This window comes from Furipterus horrens, unplaced genomic scaffold (genome assembly GCF_987537825.1).
Source record: "Furipterus horrens unplaced genomic scaffold, mFurHor1.1.pri manual_scaffold_8, whole genome shotgun sequence".
Classification (NCBI taxonomy): domain Eukaryota; kingdom Metazoa; phylum Chordata; class Mammalia; order Chiroptera; family Furipteridae; genus Furipterus; species Furipterus horrens.
The window spans coordinates 31634913-31656598 of NW_028327178.1; the positions used below are offsets into that span (position 1 = coordinate 31634913).

At 35.0% G+C, this 21686-nt stretch overlaps 1 protein-coding gene across 1 annotated transcript in view; it reads right to left on the bottom strand.

Moving 5' to 3' along the window:
• Positions 1–15174, bottom strand: part of LOC150002699 (desmoglein-1-like) — a 42099-nt gene extending 26925 nt beyond the window's left edge. Inside the window, exons 1-5 of the mRNA XM_090285680.1 lie at positions 14941–15174; positions 5514–5549; positions 5122–5253; positions 3366–3521; positions 1658–1802 (exon numbers count right to left, since the gene is read on the bottom strand). Of these exons, the coding sequence (XP_090141806.1) occupies positions 1658–1802; positions 3366–3521; positions 5122–5253; positions 5514–5549; positions 14941–14985 (514 nt within the window). The 5' untranslated portion in view covers positions 14986–15174. The remainder of the gene's footprint in view (positions 1–1657; positions 1803–3365; positions 3522–5121; positions 5254–5513; positions 5550–14940) is intronic.
• Between the last annotated feature and the right edge of the window lie 6512 nt (positions 15175–21686).

Here is a 21686-nt window from a genome sequence, read left to right on the forward strand (position 1 = left end):
GAGAGGATTAATCAGCTTAATGAGAGAAAATTATATCATGTTCTTATTGAATAATGCATACTCAGTAAATATATATTATTGTTCTGTTTTGGATGGTCCCTAGTTTAGTGTTATGTACCTAAAAGTTTTAAAGAGATGCTTGTTTAACTACATACATTGTCCTATCCCTCATCTTTACCATTAATCTTATAAGCAGTTTTGATGAAGTACACCAGAAATGTGAAAAGCTGCCAGTGTTCTTGAACTAGAATTCTTTTCTACCCTCAAACTGTTTTAAACACAATCCGCGTCCTATAGACACAAATGACTAGAGTAATCCCATCTCTCTCCCTCTTTCAATCTCTGTGTGCATTCATTTCAGCATCATTTAAAAAATGTTTTAAAAGGCAAGTATTTAATTGTGCTATATCTGTACAAGGAATCTGATGCAAGTATCAAAAGGATTGAAAATTTTATATTTCTTAATATAGAAATATATTCAAAATATGTTTAAATAAAAGTTCACATTGTGTATTAATATGTAGAAAAGTTTCCAAAACCATGTTTATATATCTCTACATAACTATAGAACATATATAGCTAAGTAACTAATGATAGCAATTGCTAGTGAAGAGAAAAAAGCCAAATTTCTATTCCATTTTTACTTTTTGTATTGTGTGATTGTCTTCAAAACACATTTTTTAAATGATATTTTTTAAAGTTTCAAATACAGTGATCATATTTTAGTCAATAAAGTAAAATATAAATATATTTTTTATTTATACCACTTAAATATTAAAAGTAACTATGGTAAGTTAAGTTTTAAATGCAAATGAAAATTATTTTTGTTGTTTTTAATATGTGTAGGACAATCTTCTGTGCTAGGCAGTTGATATACTACCCCTTCCAAGTGACTGAATATTTGGCAGTTAAAATGTTGCCATTTAGAGTAAACCATAAAAAGGTCATTGTACCTTTGGACTATCCCAGCTGTTGCAAGTAAATGTTCTGTCTAGTTATATATTTTCTCGTGCTCCTCAGCTAGCACCACTTTACATATGCATGATGGGCCAAATAAGATTCAGTTTATAATACCTTTTAAATACATAACATCAGTAACTTGAGTAAAGAAGTAATAATATAGAAGAAGAAGAAATAATGCTTCTTTTTTCCCCCTATTTATTTGTTGTCAACTGAAGCTCTTGAAGATTATGGCTACACAATAGATTTCCTGGAAGTAATTTCTATGGGTGACTTTAAAGTAGTTTAAAAAAAAAGATAAAAAAGCAGTATGAATAAAAGTGGATCATAGAGTTCTTAAAAAAAGAAAGGCTGGGAGGCTAAATTCTCCACCCAGGGCCCCTATCAACATTGTGCAAAATTCTTTTGGAATTTTTGCTTAGGAATCTATGACAGAGCAGGTCTGTGAATTACGTGAGAAAACAGTTCTCATTACTTTGGGGTTGCTCCTTGTGTATGACAGATTGGAGCTGCTTCTGCCGGGAGGGAAAGCCTTTATGGGAATTCCTCATGCCTCTCCTTCTGCATGCTTTTCTATAATTATCTCTTATGTTTGTGATGTGGGACATTGACATAATTTAACCTCAAGTTGACTGGCTTTTAAGAATGATCTGGAAGCCAATATATTCTTGTTTACTTAATCAAGTTGATTACTTACTTGCATTAGAATTTTCTTCTATTTGTCCTAGAAAAGTAGACATAGAAAACACTGGAGGGTTGTCATTTATATCCAAAACCCTAACTCTGAGCTCAAGAGGCCTCTCCAAATCTTGGCCCTGTGCATTTAGAGCCCGGCAGTAGATCTGGAAAAAGAAAGAAGAAGAATTATGTGATGAAAAAATATTAAGTTTTTGCTTTGTTTGCACACTACTAGCAACTGTGCAACTAAAAGAAAAATATGACTTTATTTCTTACTGGAGTCTAAGCACAAGCGGTACTTATAATAAATAAGGCGATGCAAGCATGAACTCAAAATATGTTTGAGAAAAGGAGCATGATCAGTTCCAAACCGAAGAATAAAAATACTATGATATTGTAGGAGGATGCAATGTTGGAGGTAGATCTCAAAAGAAAACTGCAACAGGAGGAGCTGGGAATTGGCAGGGTGTTGCAAGCAAATGGATTCATGCAAGGAAAGAAAGTAAGGAAAGCGCAATGTTTGAAATTAGGAATAGGAATAGGGGCTATTGGGGTTGAACCTACGGTAAAGAAAAGTCACATGGGAGCTTCAAAGAAACCTAGCAGTCATAAGCTAGGTGGTGGCTGTATGAGTGTTTGTATTATCTTTATTATTAGGTGGGTACATAAGTACAATATAATGTATATTATTTTACCTATTTGGTATATTTCATAGAAAAATGCATTGTGCTTTAACAAAAGTGAATAGGCTGGAATGCTGATTTAGAGTTTTTGGGAAAATATTGTGGGAATGAATTTGGAATAGAAGACTAAAGAATTAAAATTGTTTTAGGAATACAGACAAGCTGTATGAGTGCAAGCAGCAAGCACGGATTACTGTCTGAAGGCATTTTTGGAGATGGATTGATGGGGTTTTGATAGAAGAGGTTAAAAAATTGAGGAAGGTTTTCTTTATTTTTAATTTTAAGTATTAACAAGTGAAAATGCAAAGGTGATAGAATAAGGTTCCTGAATGCCAGGTAATTATGGGACAATGGAAACTCTTGAGGTATATTTGTAGAAAAACAGAAAATTAATCTTGCTTTTGGATTTAATGTAGAACATTTCTGAGCAAGTGGGGAGAATTAATTGTAGGAGTTTGTGGTGGAGAGCCTTGAGTTTTTTAAGGAAATTGGTCACAGGGTCAGCTGCTTAAAATTGAAATGAAGTTAAGGGTTTGAAGAGTAACCACTTAAGCTTTGTCACAGCTACAGTAAGGAATAGAGTAAGATCTTGTTAAAGAGGAACTGAAGTCTTTCCAAGGCACATTCTGTGCTCAGGTGAGCTTGAGCAATGTGCATTTATACTAAAGTATGTTCTCACAGAGAAGCCTCCTGTAGTAGCTACAGAATCATCACTTGGCATTGGAGTTAGCAGAGACAACATTCTCAAGTTAATTAAAGAAAAAGAAGTAAAAGTTGAGTAATTGCCCTTCCACACAAATACTCTAGCCTGCTGCTGGGGCCAGACCAGAGGTTAGCATGTTTGCTAAGGCACTTAAGCAAAACACTCCTCTGTCTCCCAATCTTCTCTGTGTGACTCTAAGTAGGAGGCTGCTCAAGAATTAAGAGACAATGAAAAATACCAAATACTGAGACTCTTGAAATGATATTAAATATGAACAGAACTTGAGATATTAAAAAAAAAACTTAGGCCTAAATATAAATATTGACAGTGCACCCACTTACAATGAAAAACGGAGTGACTTCTCGATCAACTATGGTTGTTATGTTAATTTCACCAGTTTTCTGATTAATAATGAAGACCCCAAAAGGTGGTTGATCAATTCCTACTCCAGAGATGCGATATGTAACTTGCTGGTTTGCAGCACAATCTGAATGAATCTGTGGAAAGAACACTTGAAAATATTACAGGATGCAAAATAAGACTGTCTTATTTCATATATTATAACTGTCTTCTTTGAGAGGTGTCCCTGCAATTGTGGGGAAAATTCTGGAAGTAGAGAATTATTTTACTAGATTAGTGGAGGAGTTACAGCTCTAGTATTTTTCAGTAGTAACAATTAATGTAATAGGAGAGATTAAATTTGTATTTCTACCAAATAATAAAATGTAAAATATCACCCTAATACATCTAAGTCTATGCCATCATCATTTATTTACTCATTCATTCATTCATTCATTCATTCAACATTTACAATTTGACCGTATGATTTTCAGGCTCTGTGCTAGCAATAGGTCTAATTCAGGGAACTCTTTGCCATCTTAAGGAGTAGACCAGTGTTGTTATAATACAACTTTGGTCTTCCAATTGAAAAAACCTTTAAAGAGTGTTTTAGAAGAAGACTGAGGTGGATTTATGTAGGTAAAAAAAGGTACAGTAGTCCCTCTTTATATCATGGTTCACTTATCGTGGCCTCACTGTATCATGGGATTTAAAAAAATATTATATTTATTTATTGCAGATTTTTTGCTATATCGCGTGATTTTGCGGTACTGTATATGTAGTTGTTAAAGTTACGTAGGTTTAAGAGTGTAGAATATGTTTAAGAACATAAGTAGTGTTTATGAAAGTGTGGAAAAGGTTAATAAGGGAGTGGGAAAGGTTAATAAGGGACTGGGGACGGTTTATAAGTGTGTGTGGAGGGTTTATAAAGCCTTAATATATATATAAATACTAAAATAAATGTAAGGTCTCTACTTCGTGGATTCTCACCTATTGCGGGGGTCTAGAACGTAATACCCTTGATAAATGAGGGAACACTGCATCTGACTGCGTGTAACAGCTCTTAATTCTGAAAATAGGGAGGATGTATTAGCAGGAAAGTAAGGACGCCACCCTAAATGAATACTTACAGAAACCAGGACCCTTTTTTTTTTTTGAAAAGGAACATTGTATGGGGAGTGTCCATTGTTTCTATATGGAAGTTTTATGTTTGAATATGTGTCACTGTATGGATATATATTTGTATATGAGTGTATCTATGTGTGGGGATGTGTTTCTGATTGTGCATGTGTGTGTGTGTGTGTACAAAGGCGTATAACAGGAAGTGAAAGAAAAATGGCTTACAAAAGTGGGTATATTGTGAATGTTCATAAGCAAGCCAAAAGTAGGAACTTAATTCTAAAGATTATGACGTAGAAAGAGCACATATTGAAATAATTTTTGTAAATGCACTGAGTGGTAAATTCATTACTTAAATCACTATAGTTTTAAAATCTAGAGTTTATGGTAACACATGATCCCATGTATTAATTTCACCAGTAAGGTAAGTCAATGTTTAACTGTTTACATGAGTGCCTAAATTTCTTAATTTGTCTGTTTAATGGCTTCAAATTTCATAATCTGAATGACTATAGCTCTGGTTTACATCATAATTTCTCAGTGAGTTATGTTCATAAAATATATAAAAGATAGGTTCTTTTGAAACTTTAACCTCATCCATTTTGATTTTTGATTTTGTGTTTTGGGGTTGATACTTACTTTGGCTATTGGGTTCCTCTTTGAGTTGTCTTCACCTTCACGACAGGCTGCAGCAAACTTGATCCATTCACGTTTTTGCCTTCGGATTGAATGCCACTTGATGGTGCCATTTTTAGTGTTATAATCTCTTACCTTGAATGGGCAGGGTAGAGTAATGGTACCTATTAACTTTTATTCATAATTCTCATTCCACTAAAAAATTTGTGGAAGGGGTAATTGTAATGTCAGAAAAGATGCTTATTTGGGAAGATAGGTAATTTTGATACTCTATTAATTTCAACATAGTAACTTTATTTATAAGCATGAGTTTTTTGGAGGGGGAGCAGGGATATGTTGTTACTCCCAAACCATTTTCTTTGTTTTTAATTTAAAAAAATTTTGCTATATGTTACCTGGATTCGAAATTCACTGTTAACTTCCACCACCACCTATAAAAAAAGGATAAACATAATATTAATTTTAGTTAAATGCTTTTTTATTTATGTTATCAATTCATTAAAAAATTAAACAAATCTGAGTCATTAAAATTATTTTCTCAGTCTAGGTAGCAGGTGGACCTGATTTATCTCTCAGTTCTGAGAATGATGCTAATGTTTTCTTTTCTTTTAGTTTTTATTTTAAATTTAGCTCTTCTCTTTTTTCTTACTTTTATTTTTTAAACTTTTTCTCATTCTTAGTCTATGCAGATACTCATAATCATGAGTGAAGGTAACTGAAGCCAGAACCCAGTGGGAATGAGAACTGGAAATTGAGTTCTCTTAGTAAATATTGTGCCTGAAAAGCTGCTGTATTTAGTGTAGTTAAACAATAAGTTATGATACTAAACTTTTGACTATAGTTTTAGCACCTGAGAAGAGGCAGATGGAAATAGAAAAATAATGTTTTGGGATGAAGAAAGATTATGAAGCAGAGAATATCTAGAAAGCTTCAAAATATTTGCTTCTTCACATTCTAATTCTAAATGAATTATTTTCTATCATTCTTGAAAATCTTAAGATTATAATTTTTTACTTGCTTTGAAATATGAGAATATGAAGTTCTAAAATAAAAACAAATAATTGTCTCTGTGTAACAATGAGCTCATATTTTATGTTTTCGTATTTACACTAAACAAAATTGTTTATATAAATGCATCCTACCACAGCAAGGAGAAGAAATTTCAGAGCATAGGGACAATTGATGGGTAAGCAACTTCCATTAGTTTTTTCTCTTGTATTAAATAAGTGAGCTAGTCAAACAGAGCTCTGCCAGTTTCAGCTCAGCTATGGCCTTGAGCTTTACATGTGATTTGTAGTGTTAAATCGGGGTAATTTAACTTAATATTTTCTAAAACCCAAAGGCAGTTCTAAAAACACAGTTATATATTAAGTTTAATATATCAACATACTTAAGACATTGTAAAATATGTATCTCAAAAATCAAGTGCGGATTTGAAGGCTAGTTTGCATTTATTAAGCTTTACGTTACACTTAAAATTAATACAGTATGAAACTTTAGTTCTTATTTCTCCCTAAACAAACCATCTCTAACATCTACTTAAATTATTCTTAGAATTGCAAAGTTTAAAAAGTGTTATTGTAAACAAGATTTATCTGTATTACTAAAAAAACAAAGTATTTACACTTTAGCTGGTGTGACTCAGATGGTTGGGCATCATTTCCCCAAACTGAAAGGTCATGGGTACGATTCCCAGGGCACATGTCTAGGTTGCATACTGCGCCCCTGCTCAGGGCGTGAAAAAAATGCAAGCAATTGATGATTGTCTCTCGCACTGATGTTTCTCTCCCTCTCTCCCTCCATCTCCCACTCTCTAAAATCAATAAGCTTGTCCTCAGTTGAGAATTTTAAGAAAAATATATTATTTGCACTTTTAAAATACAAATAATAGTGATTTCAAAATATAGTAAATAACTTTTTTACAGTGACTTTTAATTTCACCATTAAATTAAAATAAATTTTAATGCCTAAGTACATAGTTTTAAAAGAATTGTCTTAATTGATAATTCAAGAAAATTTGTATTATGGTCAATATGAGTAGTTTAAAAGGACAATTTTAAAAATAAGAATTATATACTTATGGTACATATTTAATGTTAATCATTATCATTATTACCATTACAATTTACTAAATGATAACTAGGTAGTAGACAACATGTTTAGAGAAATCCGTCCATTTAATCTTCACAAATTCATGTAGTTAACATTATAACTATCTTAATTTTACAGATGAGGAGATTGAGATTATGGTATTAATGACTAAATACAATCCAATACAATTCAGCGTAAATTTGTGCTTGAGGTGTGGGTTTTACAATTGAGTACAAGATAGACTATCATTATATTTACGTAAATTACTAAATAAAATATACTACACAGAACTGACATAACAATTTTGAGAATTTAAAAATTAATTCAGATTTTAATCTAATCTCATATTATCCTTGTGATTGAGAAGGCTTATATACAATAATAACAACTACAATAGCAGTCATACTAGGGGACAGGGGGAGGAAAAGAAGCTAAGGGCCCAAATGGTTTGGACAAGTAACCAAAAGGTTATTGTAAAGTCCCTAGGGAGTACAGAACTGAAATGATGATAATGCAGCTGTGTGCTTCTTGCTACCTTGAACTCAGGAACTCTTACTCCTCTGATCTGTGGGTGTTGGATGCGGGTGTGGGGATACCTCATTTGTCTGAGTGGAAGCCTATTCTTCATAGCTACAGGATGACATATTCATCTCTTCTCTCTCTTGTACTTCCCTTCCCACACTGAAGTGTCAGTGCCGCTGTTTGTTCTGGAGAACCACACCAGAGGCCACTAACCTTCTCACTTTATGAAACTGGGTCATTCTTTTTACCATGAGAGGCAACTTAAGCAGAAGACTGGGTAGCTTTCACTGCATAGTCAGTCTCTCAATTGGATTTGTAATTTAAAAACTGCCAGGTCTGCTTAAAAATATGTTGTGCTGACATATCCACATTGCTTTTTGCTCAGAGACTAAAATATACTCTGAAACAAAGTTACTCTTTGATTTTTAACAGTAAAATAATGAGATAACAACATTAGGTAGAGTCAGAAAACTTTCAATGTATTTGCTAAATTCTCTGAGCTTTAGTTTTCTCATTTGTAAAATGATAGGCATTGACTAGACAATAGACAGTTACCTTTTGAATTCTAACACCAAATCTCTGTGTGCAGTAGGAAAATACTGTATTGATGTTTCTTGATCATGGGAAAGACAGGATAGGATTGTGGATTTAAAAGAAGACTCTGACAACAATTGACGGGGGTGGTGGGAAGAGGCAGCGATTAAGGCAAGGAGCAGTTGAGTTTCTGCATCAAGTCAGTCCAGATATGAGGAGGAGCAGACAGACTGGGAAAGATCAAGGGAGAGATACAGCTGGGCTGAAACTGACAGAGTTTGAAAACAAGTAGCATGTGGGCGTGAAGGCAGGGAGAATATGAGACCATTGCAGTTTTAAGCTAGGAGATCAGGAACAAGGCACAAGCAGAATTTAGCAGGTTAGAACACATCCAGTTTGAGATGCAAGAGAAATGCCTGGTGAAGATGTTTAGCAATTTGAAATGTATTTCAGCATCTTGAACAATAGTTTAGGTCTGAGGGACACCTACTCAGGTAGAATGGTCGAAATCATGGGAGAATCTGAAATCCCTAAAATAGAGAATACAGCAAAGAAATAGCCCATTGCTGAGGATAAAGCAGGGGACTTCCTAGATTTATATAACTGGGAATCATAACAAGAAACAAGAAACAAACAAAGATAGAAAAGAAGTGGCCAAAGAAATAGGAGGAAAATATAATGCAATGTCATGGATGTCTAAGGAAGGAGAATGGAAAGACAGATAGTCTGTAAACAGGTGTAAGAGGATATACAAAAGTTGAGCAGGGTGAATCCTGAGAAACTCCTGAGGTCTTCCGTGACCTTCAGGAAAATGCGTTCAGTTGGAAGGAAGAGTCCCTTCCTGACTGACAAGGAGTGGGGAACAAGGTGAGGGGAAGACAACATAAAGATGCCACTTTTTGGAGAAATTTGGTGATATAAGGAAATAGAAGTGATAGTAGAATAAGGTGAAGTGTACAAGGAGATATTTGGAAAGAAGGAGATGTGGATTATGAAGGCAGAGAAAGAGAAGAGTGGGAGATTTTGATCTGAAACAGGAGAGGTTGAGAAAGTACTTGCTGGAGGTATGTGATGAGCAGGAAGGAAGAGTCAGAAAGGGCTTCGAAGACAGAGGGTAAGGAAGAGTGAAAAAATGGAGATTAAAATCAATTGATTAGGGCAGGGAAATTGGAGAACATCATACTGGATGATCCAGAACTAGGGTAAGGGTAAGGTTGTTTTCTGGTAATTAGGGGAGTGATTTGGATTCCAATATAAATTAGGAATATGTTCTGTGGAGGCTGTGAAGGAGATTTACTTAGAGATGAATGCAGGAGTGGTTAAGCACATTGGGTACCTCTCAGCCTCTTAACCCCTGGATATGGGCATTGGGGTAAGTCACTTAACCATTCTGTGCCTCAGTTTCCTCATCTGTATATGAGACTAAAGCCCTATTTTATCCAACAATGAGAGCAGTAAATAATTCACTTCAAGTGGATCCTCAATATCTCTTCCCTTCATCTCTATTTTAGAAGCTAATCCACATATTAAAAAAAAAGAAAGCAAAACCCAATGACCACAGAATACAAAATTGCATGCTAATTTCAATGCTTCTCTAATTATACTCATTTTTAGTTCTTTTCCTTTAATATTAAGTTTTACATTTCTTTGTATATAACAAAAATGGTCTTGCAAGTAGTAACTTATAAAATTTATAAAGAAAATCTCTTGCATTTAATAATTGTGAGGTGGTCTTCCTGTTACTTGGCAGTTTTGGTTAAGCATCAAATTCTAAGGTATTTAAGTGTTATAGACATCACAAGAATGAACTTGAGACAAAACTAAAATAATAATTTGCTTCATTTCGAGAACCTTCTCTTTTGTGTTTATTTTTTATTATTTTCACAAAAGCTATCAGTCTGGAGTTGACTCCTTGATAGGGTGATTTCTCATATTTGTTCAATGGTTTATTTATTTGACAAATACATATTAATGTTTATTTTGTGGATCCAAGGCTGGATTAAGACCTTTAAAGGGCTTAAGTGTTAAAACTATTGCGGTAAGCCTTAGATGAAACGTAAAGTAAGTGTAATACTGCATCACAAAAGTAAATGTTAGGGAAACTCAACATGATTATTTGCTGGTTTAATACCTTGACAATTTTTTGTAGAATATAGAAGATGGGAAATACAAACTACCCAAAAATTCCCTTCTGATGACTCTGTGTGGTGTGATTAGATACCTAATGAACAATCTTACATTGGTACAAAGAACTATGAAAGGTACAAAAATGAATCATGTAGAACCTGCCCTCTAATAACTTACAGTCAAGTAATTTTATGAGCAACAGGCAGCCATTAATTTGTGGGGATGTGGCTTTTCATTAGACAAGTGTAAAGGGCTGAGCTCTATTCTCACAGACTAGTTAGGGGCATGATCAGCAGCCAATAGCATTTAAATGACTTTGACCTGCCTAAGACCATTAAAGGAATTTGCATGCCAAGCATAATCAGCATGGGTGACCTGACCCAGCATCCTGTAAGGGTGTTCCCTCGTGGGTGGGAGCTCCGTGAGTCTAACTGCAATGCCAAGCATGCCTCCTGCTTGTACATTAGGCAATGCCCGTTAGGACATGGGGTTACTCAGCAACAGTGTCCTTGGCGAACGCAGGGTGAAGAAGGATTTATCAGAAATTCAGTGCTCTGGGTATATTCCGGAGTGTTATTTTTCGAGATTCATGAGCCCTGTTAAATAGATGTATCTTGTTCTTTAGGGGCCAAGCCTTCATTTATCAAGGCATCACTTTTTAGTGCTTTAGGTTCTTCTATTGCCTAGATCAGGCATGGCAAAACATTTTTACTCTGCGGCAATGGAAAGCAATTAAATGATGATAAAGAGTACTGTCTGTTTTCATAAAGGGGAATGAAGATGCTGGTCTTAAGTGTGCCATGAAATCTAAAGTTAGGATGACCATATAAATGGAAATAATTTTGCTTAAATACAATTTATAAATGTTACTAAACAGGTGGACAGAAATACCACTTCCATTTCAATAAAATATTTACTGAGATACTAATGTCTATTACATATATCATTATAATATATGCTCAAGAAGCCATTAGTAGTTCATTAATTCTTCCCTTGCTTTAGTCATCAGTGAACATAATTGTGGGAATTTAAGATGTCTAGTCCAAAAAAGTTGATGAACTATGTAATAATGTATATACAGGGGTGGGCAAAAGTAGGTTTATTGTTTTAACTCAAATAAATAATATAATAATTAATAAATAATCGTCGGCAGCCGTCCGTCTCGAGAGACGATGGTGTAGCTTCTTAAGAGTCTATCTGCACCGCCGAGAATGGTTGTGCAGTCCGACTCGGGAGTGACACGGTGTCTGTCTCCTCCCGTGTTGAATCGACATCTTGCGATGACGCTGGAGTGTCCTCTCCAGTGAAGCTGAAGCTACAGAGCCTGGGCAGGGTGATATGGAGGGTCTGCTGTTGCCCATGCAGCAGACCCCCCCTCTCTTCGCAGCTGAAGGGTCCAAGGGAAAGACGGAGTCAATACAGCTTGGTTTCAGGTGCGCCGCAGGAGTTGCCGGTGTTGACTACAACGTCAAATCGCCTTAGGGACTCCGGCTCCGGATTTTCTGTCGGGGTTTACTCCCTTAGCCTTTCCCCTGAAGAGGTATGCCGCAAGGCAGCGGAGGTTTTTTGGAGTCAGAGTTTTCCTTCTCTGATGTACCCTGACTGGAAGATCGAACCAGCGACACTTAGCTTGCAGGCCGACGCTCAATCCACTGAGCCAAACCAGCCTTGTATAATAATACAAGGATAAACTCTGCTTAGCTTATTCATGACTGTAAACCTGCTTTTGCCCTGCCTGTATTATTTTATGTGTATTTTTGTCTGAGTACTGAGAAGTACTCAAATAAACTCCTTAAATACTAAATAATTTCAGCTAAGTTCAAAGTGTGGACTAGTTTATCAGTTGGTCACAGGGTTTTTTGGGAAAGGAAATATTAGCCATGAAAAGAGAAGAAGGTAGGCTGATATACTGAAGAAATTGGGTCATTCTTGGTACTAAATAAAGATAAATTTATTAGAGGTCTTTGCTGCAGAAGTTTGCTTTACAGAAAAAGACACCTTGAAAGTGTATTGCGTATACTCATTGGACCTCACAAAGTTACAAGTTTTTAACTCATTCGAACTATAAAATTTCTACTGGTTCTATTTTGCTTTCCCACAGTGACCATGCCATGTCTTATACCATTGTCACAAACATTCTCAGAGACTTCTTATATTTGATGCATAAGTAACATTGTTCCCTAGCTTAGAATAGCACCCCATACACTAATTTCATGGAATCAAAAAAGAACAAAAAATAAATGCAGAATCAATAACATCTATTTGACTTGCTGTGTTATAAAAGGTGTAAGCTATTTTCTGTCCAAAAGACTTGTCTAAATAGAATAATCATGTGGCAACGTTGGTCGCTGTAAGGGCAGCTTCTTCCTTTTTATTTTCCCAGCTCTAGCTCACTAATTTGAATAAGGTCTATACCTTCAGGATATTGAGCAGACTATACAAGTATTTGCAAATAGATGGCTGCCCAGCCCTCAAATGGATTTGCATTGAAGGTACTACCAGTTTAAACATATCAAAGGTATTCGAAATTGTCCAACTATGCTCCCTACTGTGGGTTTTCACTACTCAACTCTGAGCAGAGAAGAACATAAAGGCTTTACATAATTTTTTTTTTAAGCAAACATTCACAGTGAGAGTAGCAGAAAGGTAAGTGAAAGAGTCTTCTATAGCAATGGTTACTTTTCAGAAAAAAATAAACGTCTTTTAAAGCAAAAATAGACTGCACATCACCAAAGGACATTTATCCAAATCATGTGATAAAATCAGTAGTGAAAATAAATTATGATTTTTTTGCATACCTTAGAAAGTGAAATATTTTACAAAAATGTTACAATAAGGTAAAAGTGAAATATATGAATTCATCATACAAGTTCTTCAAGAAATAGTTTTTATAAGGAAGGCATATGGGAAACTTGTGATTGATTCTTAAGTAAAATATGGCAAAAACAAACACACAAACAAACCAACCATTCACACAAAAGATACCTGTCTAGACCCAGGAAATAGAGTAAAAATGCTAAGAAACCTCTGGCTAAGGAGAGAAAGTTCAATAATAATATGTGATTTTGATAAAATGATGCATTTTACTGAAGAATGACTAGTTGAAAAATGGCTGCTTAAAGAAATTTTATAGGCTGTAATGAAAAATAACCATAAATATAATAAAATAAAGTATCTTATAGATTCATGAATGTACATAAACATCTGAATAAATAATCAACTGTAACTATAATAGGCCTTAATAGATCAAATTTATATAACATTAAAAATGAAAGTATTTTATTATTCACAATGTAGAAATGTTCCTTTGTTCAAATGACATACTGCATAATGCTCATTAACCCCTGCCACATCCTAATTTATGATATCAACTGATCCTAAAGATCCATTAAAAAGTCCATGGGATAGAGGTCATGTTTAAAGGGCAACTTGGAACTAAATCTACCAGCTTATTGATGTTCATTTATAATCAAATCCACTTGTTATGACGTGTCATAATTAATAAACTGAATTAAAACTAACCTTAAATCAAAGATCTAAGTTGTCATTACAGAAACCCAACCATCCAGTTTAAAAGTTAAGCAGGTAGAAACAAATATGAACCACAGCAATACATTCATCCTGCCAAATTGGATCATGATTTAACTGGCACTTGCCTCTTTGGATTACATTAACTTTACTGTTCGAGAGACTGTGATTCAGAAATCTGTGATGTAAGTGAAATTGATGCAAGACATAGGTGCTGTACTTAGTATTACCTTTAAAAAGAGAAAACTAATAATATGAAAGGGGACGATATAACTTTTGATTACATATGTCTGATAATCAATGTGGAACTTGTATATCATAGTCATTAGTGATGTTCTATTAGTAAGAACCAGTATTGTAATAATTACACTTGTTAATCATAGCCATTCCTTTATCTACTATGTCATTTATAAATCTCCCATAACACCATTTTTAAAAATAAAAATATTGTTTTGAATAAAATCAGTTTACAAATGTGAGGCTTTCGATATTAGTGGTGGGGATCCCAGGCATATATACAACCCATGAGGTTATCTTGATAGTGAGGCTAGTCACAAACTGCTGATTTTAGTTTATATGGATCCTGTTCTTATGTTTGAAAAACTACAGTGGATTTACCAGCAAAGATACCAAAACACTATAAAAATGTTTAAGTTAAAAATCAGGACATGTCTGTGATATTACTTCAAAAGCTCAGCTGCAAAAGAGAATTTGAACAACAAAGTACTATTAAAAACTGAACTGACTCCCCCAAATGTAATATTATCCCAGAATGGCTTAGCAATGACTTTGATGTCAAAGATGTCATATGACGAGTTGACACTGATGCATTAATACAATCTTGAGTCTTCAATTAAAGAGAGAAACACTATTTAAAAATCTAGTTCATAAAATCACCTTGTCATTAACATAAACTGTTAATGGGTTTAGGTTAGAAATAACATTAAATAACATTGTCTAAGAGTTCTCACTTGTTGACAACAAAAATGATGTTGAAGGGTTTGAACAGACTCCACTTACCAAAACAATGAACAGCACTGCCGCAGTTCTGAAGTGCCAGACCATCGCTGCTGGGGGCTCTTACATCCAGGACCAGGAGAGTGCTGTTCTCCTCTGTTCTTTTTCTTTCCTCCCACTCAGCTGGTGTCTGATCAAAATAACTTCTCAGTAGATGTTCCTACATGCAGGCTTTCGGTGTTTCTGCCTTTGCTGGGAGAAGGACTGAAGGTACGTATAACCAGTCTGGATCCCCACCCTAAAAACTGGGGCTTGTCTCCTGAAGATGCTTGACAAGATCATCATTGCTCCCAGGTAAAAGCTTAGGGACACACCCTTCTTCCAGCTGAAAGGTAGTTCTCTGTAGGGATGGCAGATTCACTTCTTGACTGAAGATTTTCATGGCAGGCATTTAAAATGATCAGTGTAGAGAATGATACAAGCGCTAGGGGCTTTTCACCCTATGCTCTGTTCACAGGTTGTTTAGCTTCTTTTCATATTGAAAAGGCAAGTGCAGTCTGGCTGTAAGCTTTTGTATTCCAAGAGGATTATCTGGCCTGTGCTCATAGTCAGACACCAAGGTCATGGTAGAAAATTATAAACTTTCCGTTTCAGTAGATGTTTGGAAATATCCAGTTATTTTCAAAGTTGTTCTTTATAGACAGAAAAGTTGCTAATGTTAAGACTGAGGATTTTTTATAACATCAGTTCATACAAGCAAAACTCTGATACTTACAATTATAAGGTCCTCTGCCTTTAAGTGACCAGCTTAATCCAGGGGACTCTCTGGTTTTCTCTCGAAACAATTATCTTCTGTTTCCCCAACAATTTTTCTCTCTTTCAAGTTTTGTCTTTTTTTAAGTGCAGTAAAACCAAGTATGAAAATATCACTAAGTCAGATTAAAATAAACATTCAAACCCTCTAATTAAAATCCTTTTGATAATTTTTAAAATGAGGATCTGTGCCTGAAATACTAATGAACACGCAGAAGTTGCTCTTCAGGTGAGCTGGGTTAAAAGTCAGTGATGATTCCCAAGCACAGAGCCAAGAATCTGTATAGTGAGCCAATTAGAACATGGGGAATACACTGAAGAAATGCTGCCCACACACGCAAATGGGAAACTGAGCAGCCCTGAGTCTGTAAAACAAATAGTGACTCCCACAAGGCAGGCAACATTTGACAGTGTTCTTGGAATATGTTCTCTTCACCTCTCAATGTCAGGTATGAATATTGTGAGTGGCAGGAAGTCTATGGAATTTGATGGCGGTCTGGAACAAAAGATCTATTGGATTGTGTAAGAAATTGATTATGTCCAAAAGGATTCTAAAAATATCTGAGAAAGGAGAGATAATCTGACAGTTAGAACTTCTACAGAATGCTGTCATTTCACTGCAGGTGTGTGACAGAAAAGGTTACTCAACAGAGGTTTGAATATCATGCTGTTCATCATGAAACTTAGAGGGAAAAGATAGGACGCCTATAGTTACTTGCAGTGAGAATGCTTATCATTAGAATTGGTTGATATGAATAAAAAAAATAAAAGGAAACAGGCCAGATTTCTGATTAGTGGAGTAAGACAGAAAGTGAGTGCCGACCCATGACTTAGGCTGAGCAATGTACTGTATCAGCAGGAGGATTGTATGACCATGAATGACTCAAGACTCACTGGACACCAGAGGTGAAGGAACCTACTCTTGCAGCTTTTCAATGGCAAGTGAATGCTTTACTGACCTTGAATTCTGGGTTTGGCACTAGGATATGCACAGGCCCTCTTCTTCTAAGACCAAAGTTGGTTCCACCTCTAACTCAATGCCCTGCTCCAACAATCCCAACTAACTAGAGAATTTGTGAAGCAGCAACCTCTCCAGCACCTTTCTGGGAGGGGGTGTGGCAGACCCCAATGTTGCAGAGCAGCGGCTATCTTGACCGTCACGTGAGAACTAGTGAAATTAAGTACAAACGGGAAAGGGAGATTATGAATCACTATCCTTCCTCCTTCACCTCTTCCTCTGCTGTGTTCTCTTTCCTACTCAGTTTAACATTTTCAGTACAGTACTACTGCATGGAACCTTCTGAAATGTGGAAATGTTCACTATCTGTGCTCTTTGATATGGTAGCCACTAACCATATATGGTTCTTGAGCATTTAAATGTGGCCGCTATGGTATCATGACTTATATTTAAGTCTTTTATCCATTTTGAGTTTATTCTGGATATGGTGTAAGTTGGTGGTATAGTTTCATTTTTTTTGCATGTACCTTTCCAGTTCTCCCAACACCATTTTTTGAAGAGGTTATTTTTACTCCATTGTATGCTCATGCTCCCTTCATCAAATATGAATTGACCACAGAGACATGGGTTTATTTCTGGGCTCTCTATTCTGTTCCATTGATCTATGTGTCTGTTCTTATCCTGGTACCAGACTGTTTTGATTACAGTGGCCTTGTAATATAATTTGATATCAGGTATTTTGCTCCCTCCTACTTTGTTCTTCTTTCTCAAGATTGATTGATTATTTGGGTTTTTTTTTTTTTTTTTTGGTTCCATATAAATTTTTGAAGTATTTGTTCAAGATCTGTAAAATATGTCATTGGTATTTAATAGGAATTGCATTGAATCCATATATGCTTTGGGTAGTATGGACATTTTAATGATACTAATTCTTCCAATCAATGAACAGGGTATATGCTTCCATTTATTTGTATCTTCCTCTATTTCTTTTTCAGTGTTCTATAGTTTTCCAAGTACAGGTTTTTTACCTCTTTGGTTAAGTTTATTCCTAGGTACTTTATTTTATTTTTTTGTTGCTATAGCAAATGAAATTTTTTTTCTCAGTTTTTCTTTCTGATAGTTCATTGTTGGTGTACAAAAATGCCATCGATTTCTGAATATTAACTTTGTATCCTGCTTTGCCCAATTAACTTTGTAGGTTGAGGAGCTTTTTGGTGGAGCCTATAGGGTTTTCTATGTAAACTATCATACTATCCGCAAATAATGACAGTTTTACTTCCTCTTTTCCAATGTGGATGCCTTTTATTTGTTCTCTTTGTCTGATTGCTGCGGTTAGAATTTCCAGTACTATGTTAAATAGGAGTGGTGAGGCCGAGAGCCTTGTCTTGTTCCTGATCTTAAGGGAAATGCTTTTAGTTCTTGTCCATTGTATACGATGTTGGCAGTAGGTTTTTCATATATGACCTTTATTATGTTAAGGTATGCTCCCTCTATTCCCATTTTGCTGAGTGTTTTTATTATAAATGGGTGCTGGATTTTATCAAATGCTTTTTTGGCATATATTGATATAATCATGTGATTTTTGTCTTTCATTTTGTTTATGTGATGTATCACCCTTATTGATTCATGAATATTGTACAATCCTTGCATCCCTGGGATAAATCCCACTTGGTCATTGTTTTGGGATTGGAATAATACTGGCCTCATAATAAGAATTTGGGAGTTTGATTTCTTCCAGAATTTTTTTGGAATAGTCTGCGAAGGGTTGATGTTAGTTCTTCTTTGAGTATGTGGTAAAATTTGCCTATGAAGCCATCTGGTCCAGGGCTTTTGTGTGCTCGGTGTTTTTTGATTACTGCTTCAATTTCGCTACTTGTAATTAGTCTATTCAGGTTTTCTGCTTCTTCCTGATTCAGTTTTGGAAGATTGTGTTTCCAGAAATGTATTCATTTCTTTCCAGTTGTTTAATTTCTTGGCATAAAGTTGTTCATAGTAATTTCTTACAATCACTTGTATTTCTGTGGTATCAGTTGTTACTTCTGTTTCATTTCTGATTTTATTTATTTGGGTCCTCTCTCTTTTTTTCTTGATGACTCTAGTTGACAGTCTGTCAATTTTGTTTATCTTTTCAAATAACCAGCTCCTGGATTCATTGATCCTTTGAATAAAATTTTTTGAAGTCTCTACGTCACTTAATTATGCTCTGATCTTGATTATTTCCTTCCTTTTGTTTGATCTGGACTTTGTTGTTGTTCCTCTAGTTGTTTTAGATGTAGGGTTAGTTTATTTGAGATTTTTCTATCTTCTTTAGGTAGGCCTGTATTGCTATGAACTCTCAGGATTACCTTTGCTGTGTCCCATAGGTTTTGGGTTGTTGGCTGTTCATTTTCATTTGTTTCCAGATACTTTTTGATTTCTTCCTTTATCTTATTGTTAATGCATTTATTATTTAATAACTTGTTATTCAGCCTCCATTTATTTGAATGTTTTTGAGGTTTTTTTCTTGAGGTTGTTTTTTAGTTTCAGGCTGTTGTGATCCAGAAGATGCTTGATACAATTTCAAATTTCTAGAATATGTTTAAATGATCCATTGACGTGGACTATGGTTGGGGATGGACTGTGAGAGCAGGGGTGGGGCAGGACAGAGGAGGGCAAAGAGGTAAAAATTGGGCCAACTGTAATAGAATGAACAAGGATTTTAAACAAGGAGAAAAAATGTGGCTGTTATGACTGAGGAACTCAATTTTTAACTTTATTTCATGTTGGTTATTTTAAATCTAAATAACCACATGTGGCCAGTGGTTACTATATTGCACAGTGCTTTTATCTTCTAACTTATTCTCTGCCCTGACTCTGTCTGTTCTTCACACATTCCACTCCTTTTCTCAACTGATAGCACTCTAGCTTTGCTGCAGTCTCCAATCAGCACCTTGTGGTTCCGTTTGTGTGTGTGTGTGTGTGTGCAGTCCTTTTTCCTGTCTCTATTGATCCTATTCTCTAATGCTATGAGTTAAGATACTTTAAAACAGGCAACACAAACCCCTCTCATTTCCATGTTCCCATTTTCCAGCCACCTTCTCTGTAAGCTCACACTACACTCGTTTGCTTCTTCAATCTAATCTCATTGCACCCTGTTTCTACTCTGAACATTGTTCATTAAGTGTGCCTCCACATACATACCAACAGTCCTCATTTCATGGAAATTTTATGAAATTTGGGGTAATTTTTCTGTTTGGAATTTCCCTGGCAAACTAACAGACTTTCTCACGGGCATCAAGATTTTCCCAGGAAAGGAACTGCAAGTTCTCGAATGTCATCTCAAGTGTCTATGTTTCTACACTTGCTCACAGCTTGGGATACTGTTCTGTCTTCTTGAAGGACAAAATAATCAGCATCTTTCACCGAATGTTATAGATTCTAGTAATCTAAAATTTTCTTAGACTAAATAAAGTAACTGACTATTCCATCCCCCTTTATTTACACAGCACCCGTAGCATGAACTCATATTTTCATGGATATGCTTTTATGTTGTATATGAACCTCTGGATTCATATATTTGTCTAGTCTAGCATAATCAGTTCTACAGTTTGTGTAAAAATAAGTGAAACATAAAAATAAATTCTAAAAAATAGTGAAGAAATTGAGGGAAATATGTTAAGGAAAATATCTGTATATTAATGTATTGATTCCAGACCTTGTTCACATTGTTTAAAATTAGACTATTCCTCACATACTTGTGGGTTCCATCCCCAGTTAGGGCACATACCGGAGGCAACTGATCTATGTCTCTCCCTCACATCGATCTCTCCCTCTCTCCCTCTCTCTCTCTCCCTCCCTACCTCTCTCTCTAAAATCAATGAACATATAAAAAAATGTTAAAAAGAAAATTAGACTATTCCTCAATGAGTCCCATAAAAATGTCTGCGGGATGGATGGAGGTTATTGTTTGATATTACAAGAGATTTTTAACATATAATAATCAAATGTAATTTCTGATCCTTAATTGGATTTCTGTTCTGAACAAAATAGTTATAAAAATGATTTTTGAAATACTTCAAGAAATTTAAATATGGGCTGTTAAGGAGTTACTAGCAATTTTATTAGGTTATGTAGTAATATGTCTTTATTTTTAAAAATACATGCTTAATTATGTAGAGGCAAAATCTTATGAGCACAGACATTTTCTTTATGGTAATTCAGCAATGATATGGCAATATATTAACAATTTTAATTCTAAGTGATGGCATATTGTTTTCTCTTTTTGAAATTTTCATAATAAAAATAAGAGTATTAGACTAAAGTCTTGTTTGGCAAATTATAACCATGGGCTAAATCTGGCCAACAGCCCTTTCCTTTCTTCCTTCCTTCCTTCCTCCCTTCCTTCCTTCCTTCCTTCCTTCCTTCCTTCCTTCCTTCCTTCATTCTTTCCTCTCTCCCTCCCTTCCTTCTTTCTTCTTTCAACACAACCACACTCACTTGCTACTGTACCATATTGGCTGCTTTTCCAGCACAACAGCAGAGCTAGGTAGTTATAACAGAGAGCATGTGGTCTGCAAAGCCTAAAGTAACTACTTATCTGACCTGTACAGAAAAAGTTAGCTGACCTCTGGACTAGATGAATAGGTCATAATTTGTCATACAAAATATGACTTGTTAGTCATTTAATCTATTTTAGGAGAAACTATAAGATTGATCTAAAGAGTGTGAGTAGAAATCATGATTACTGAAAGTAACACCTAAAATTAAAACAATTAGTCATTGAAGAACAAGTACATTTTTATAATCAAATTATACTTTTAGTTTTATATTTTCAGAGAGATTTTGTTTAATTTAGTAGAATAATCTTCAGCTTAACTCTTCCTTCTTTTAAACCAGATATAAGGAAAATTTTAATTTTATTTTTCTCTAATCATTTCTAGAATAAGAGTTCAACTGCATCACATTTTGAAGTCATTTTCTCTACATAGAAAGAATATTCATGAGTGAGGAAGTCTCAGATGATTAAAGAACATTGGAGTTTCTTTTAATACTTAAATAT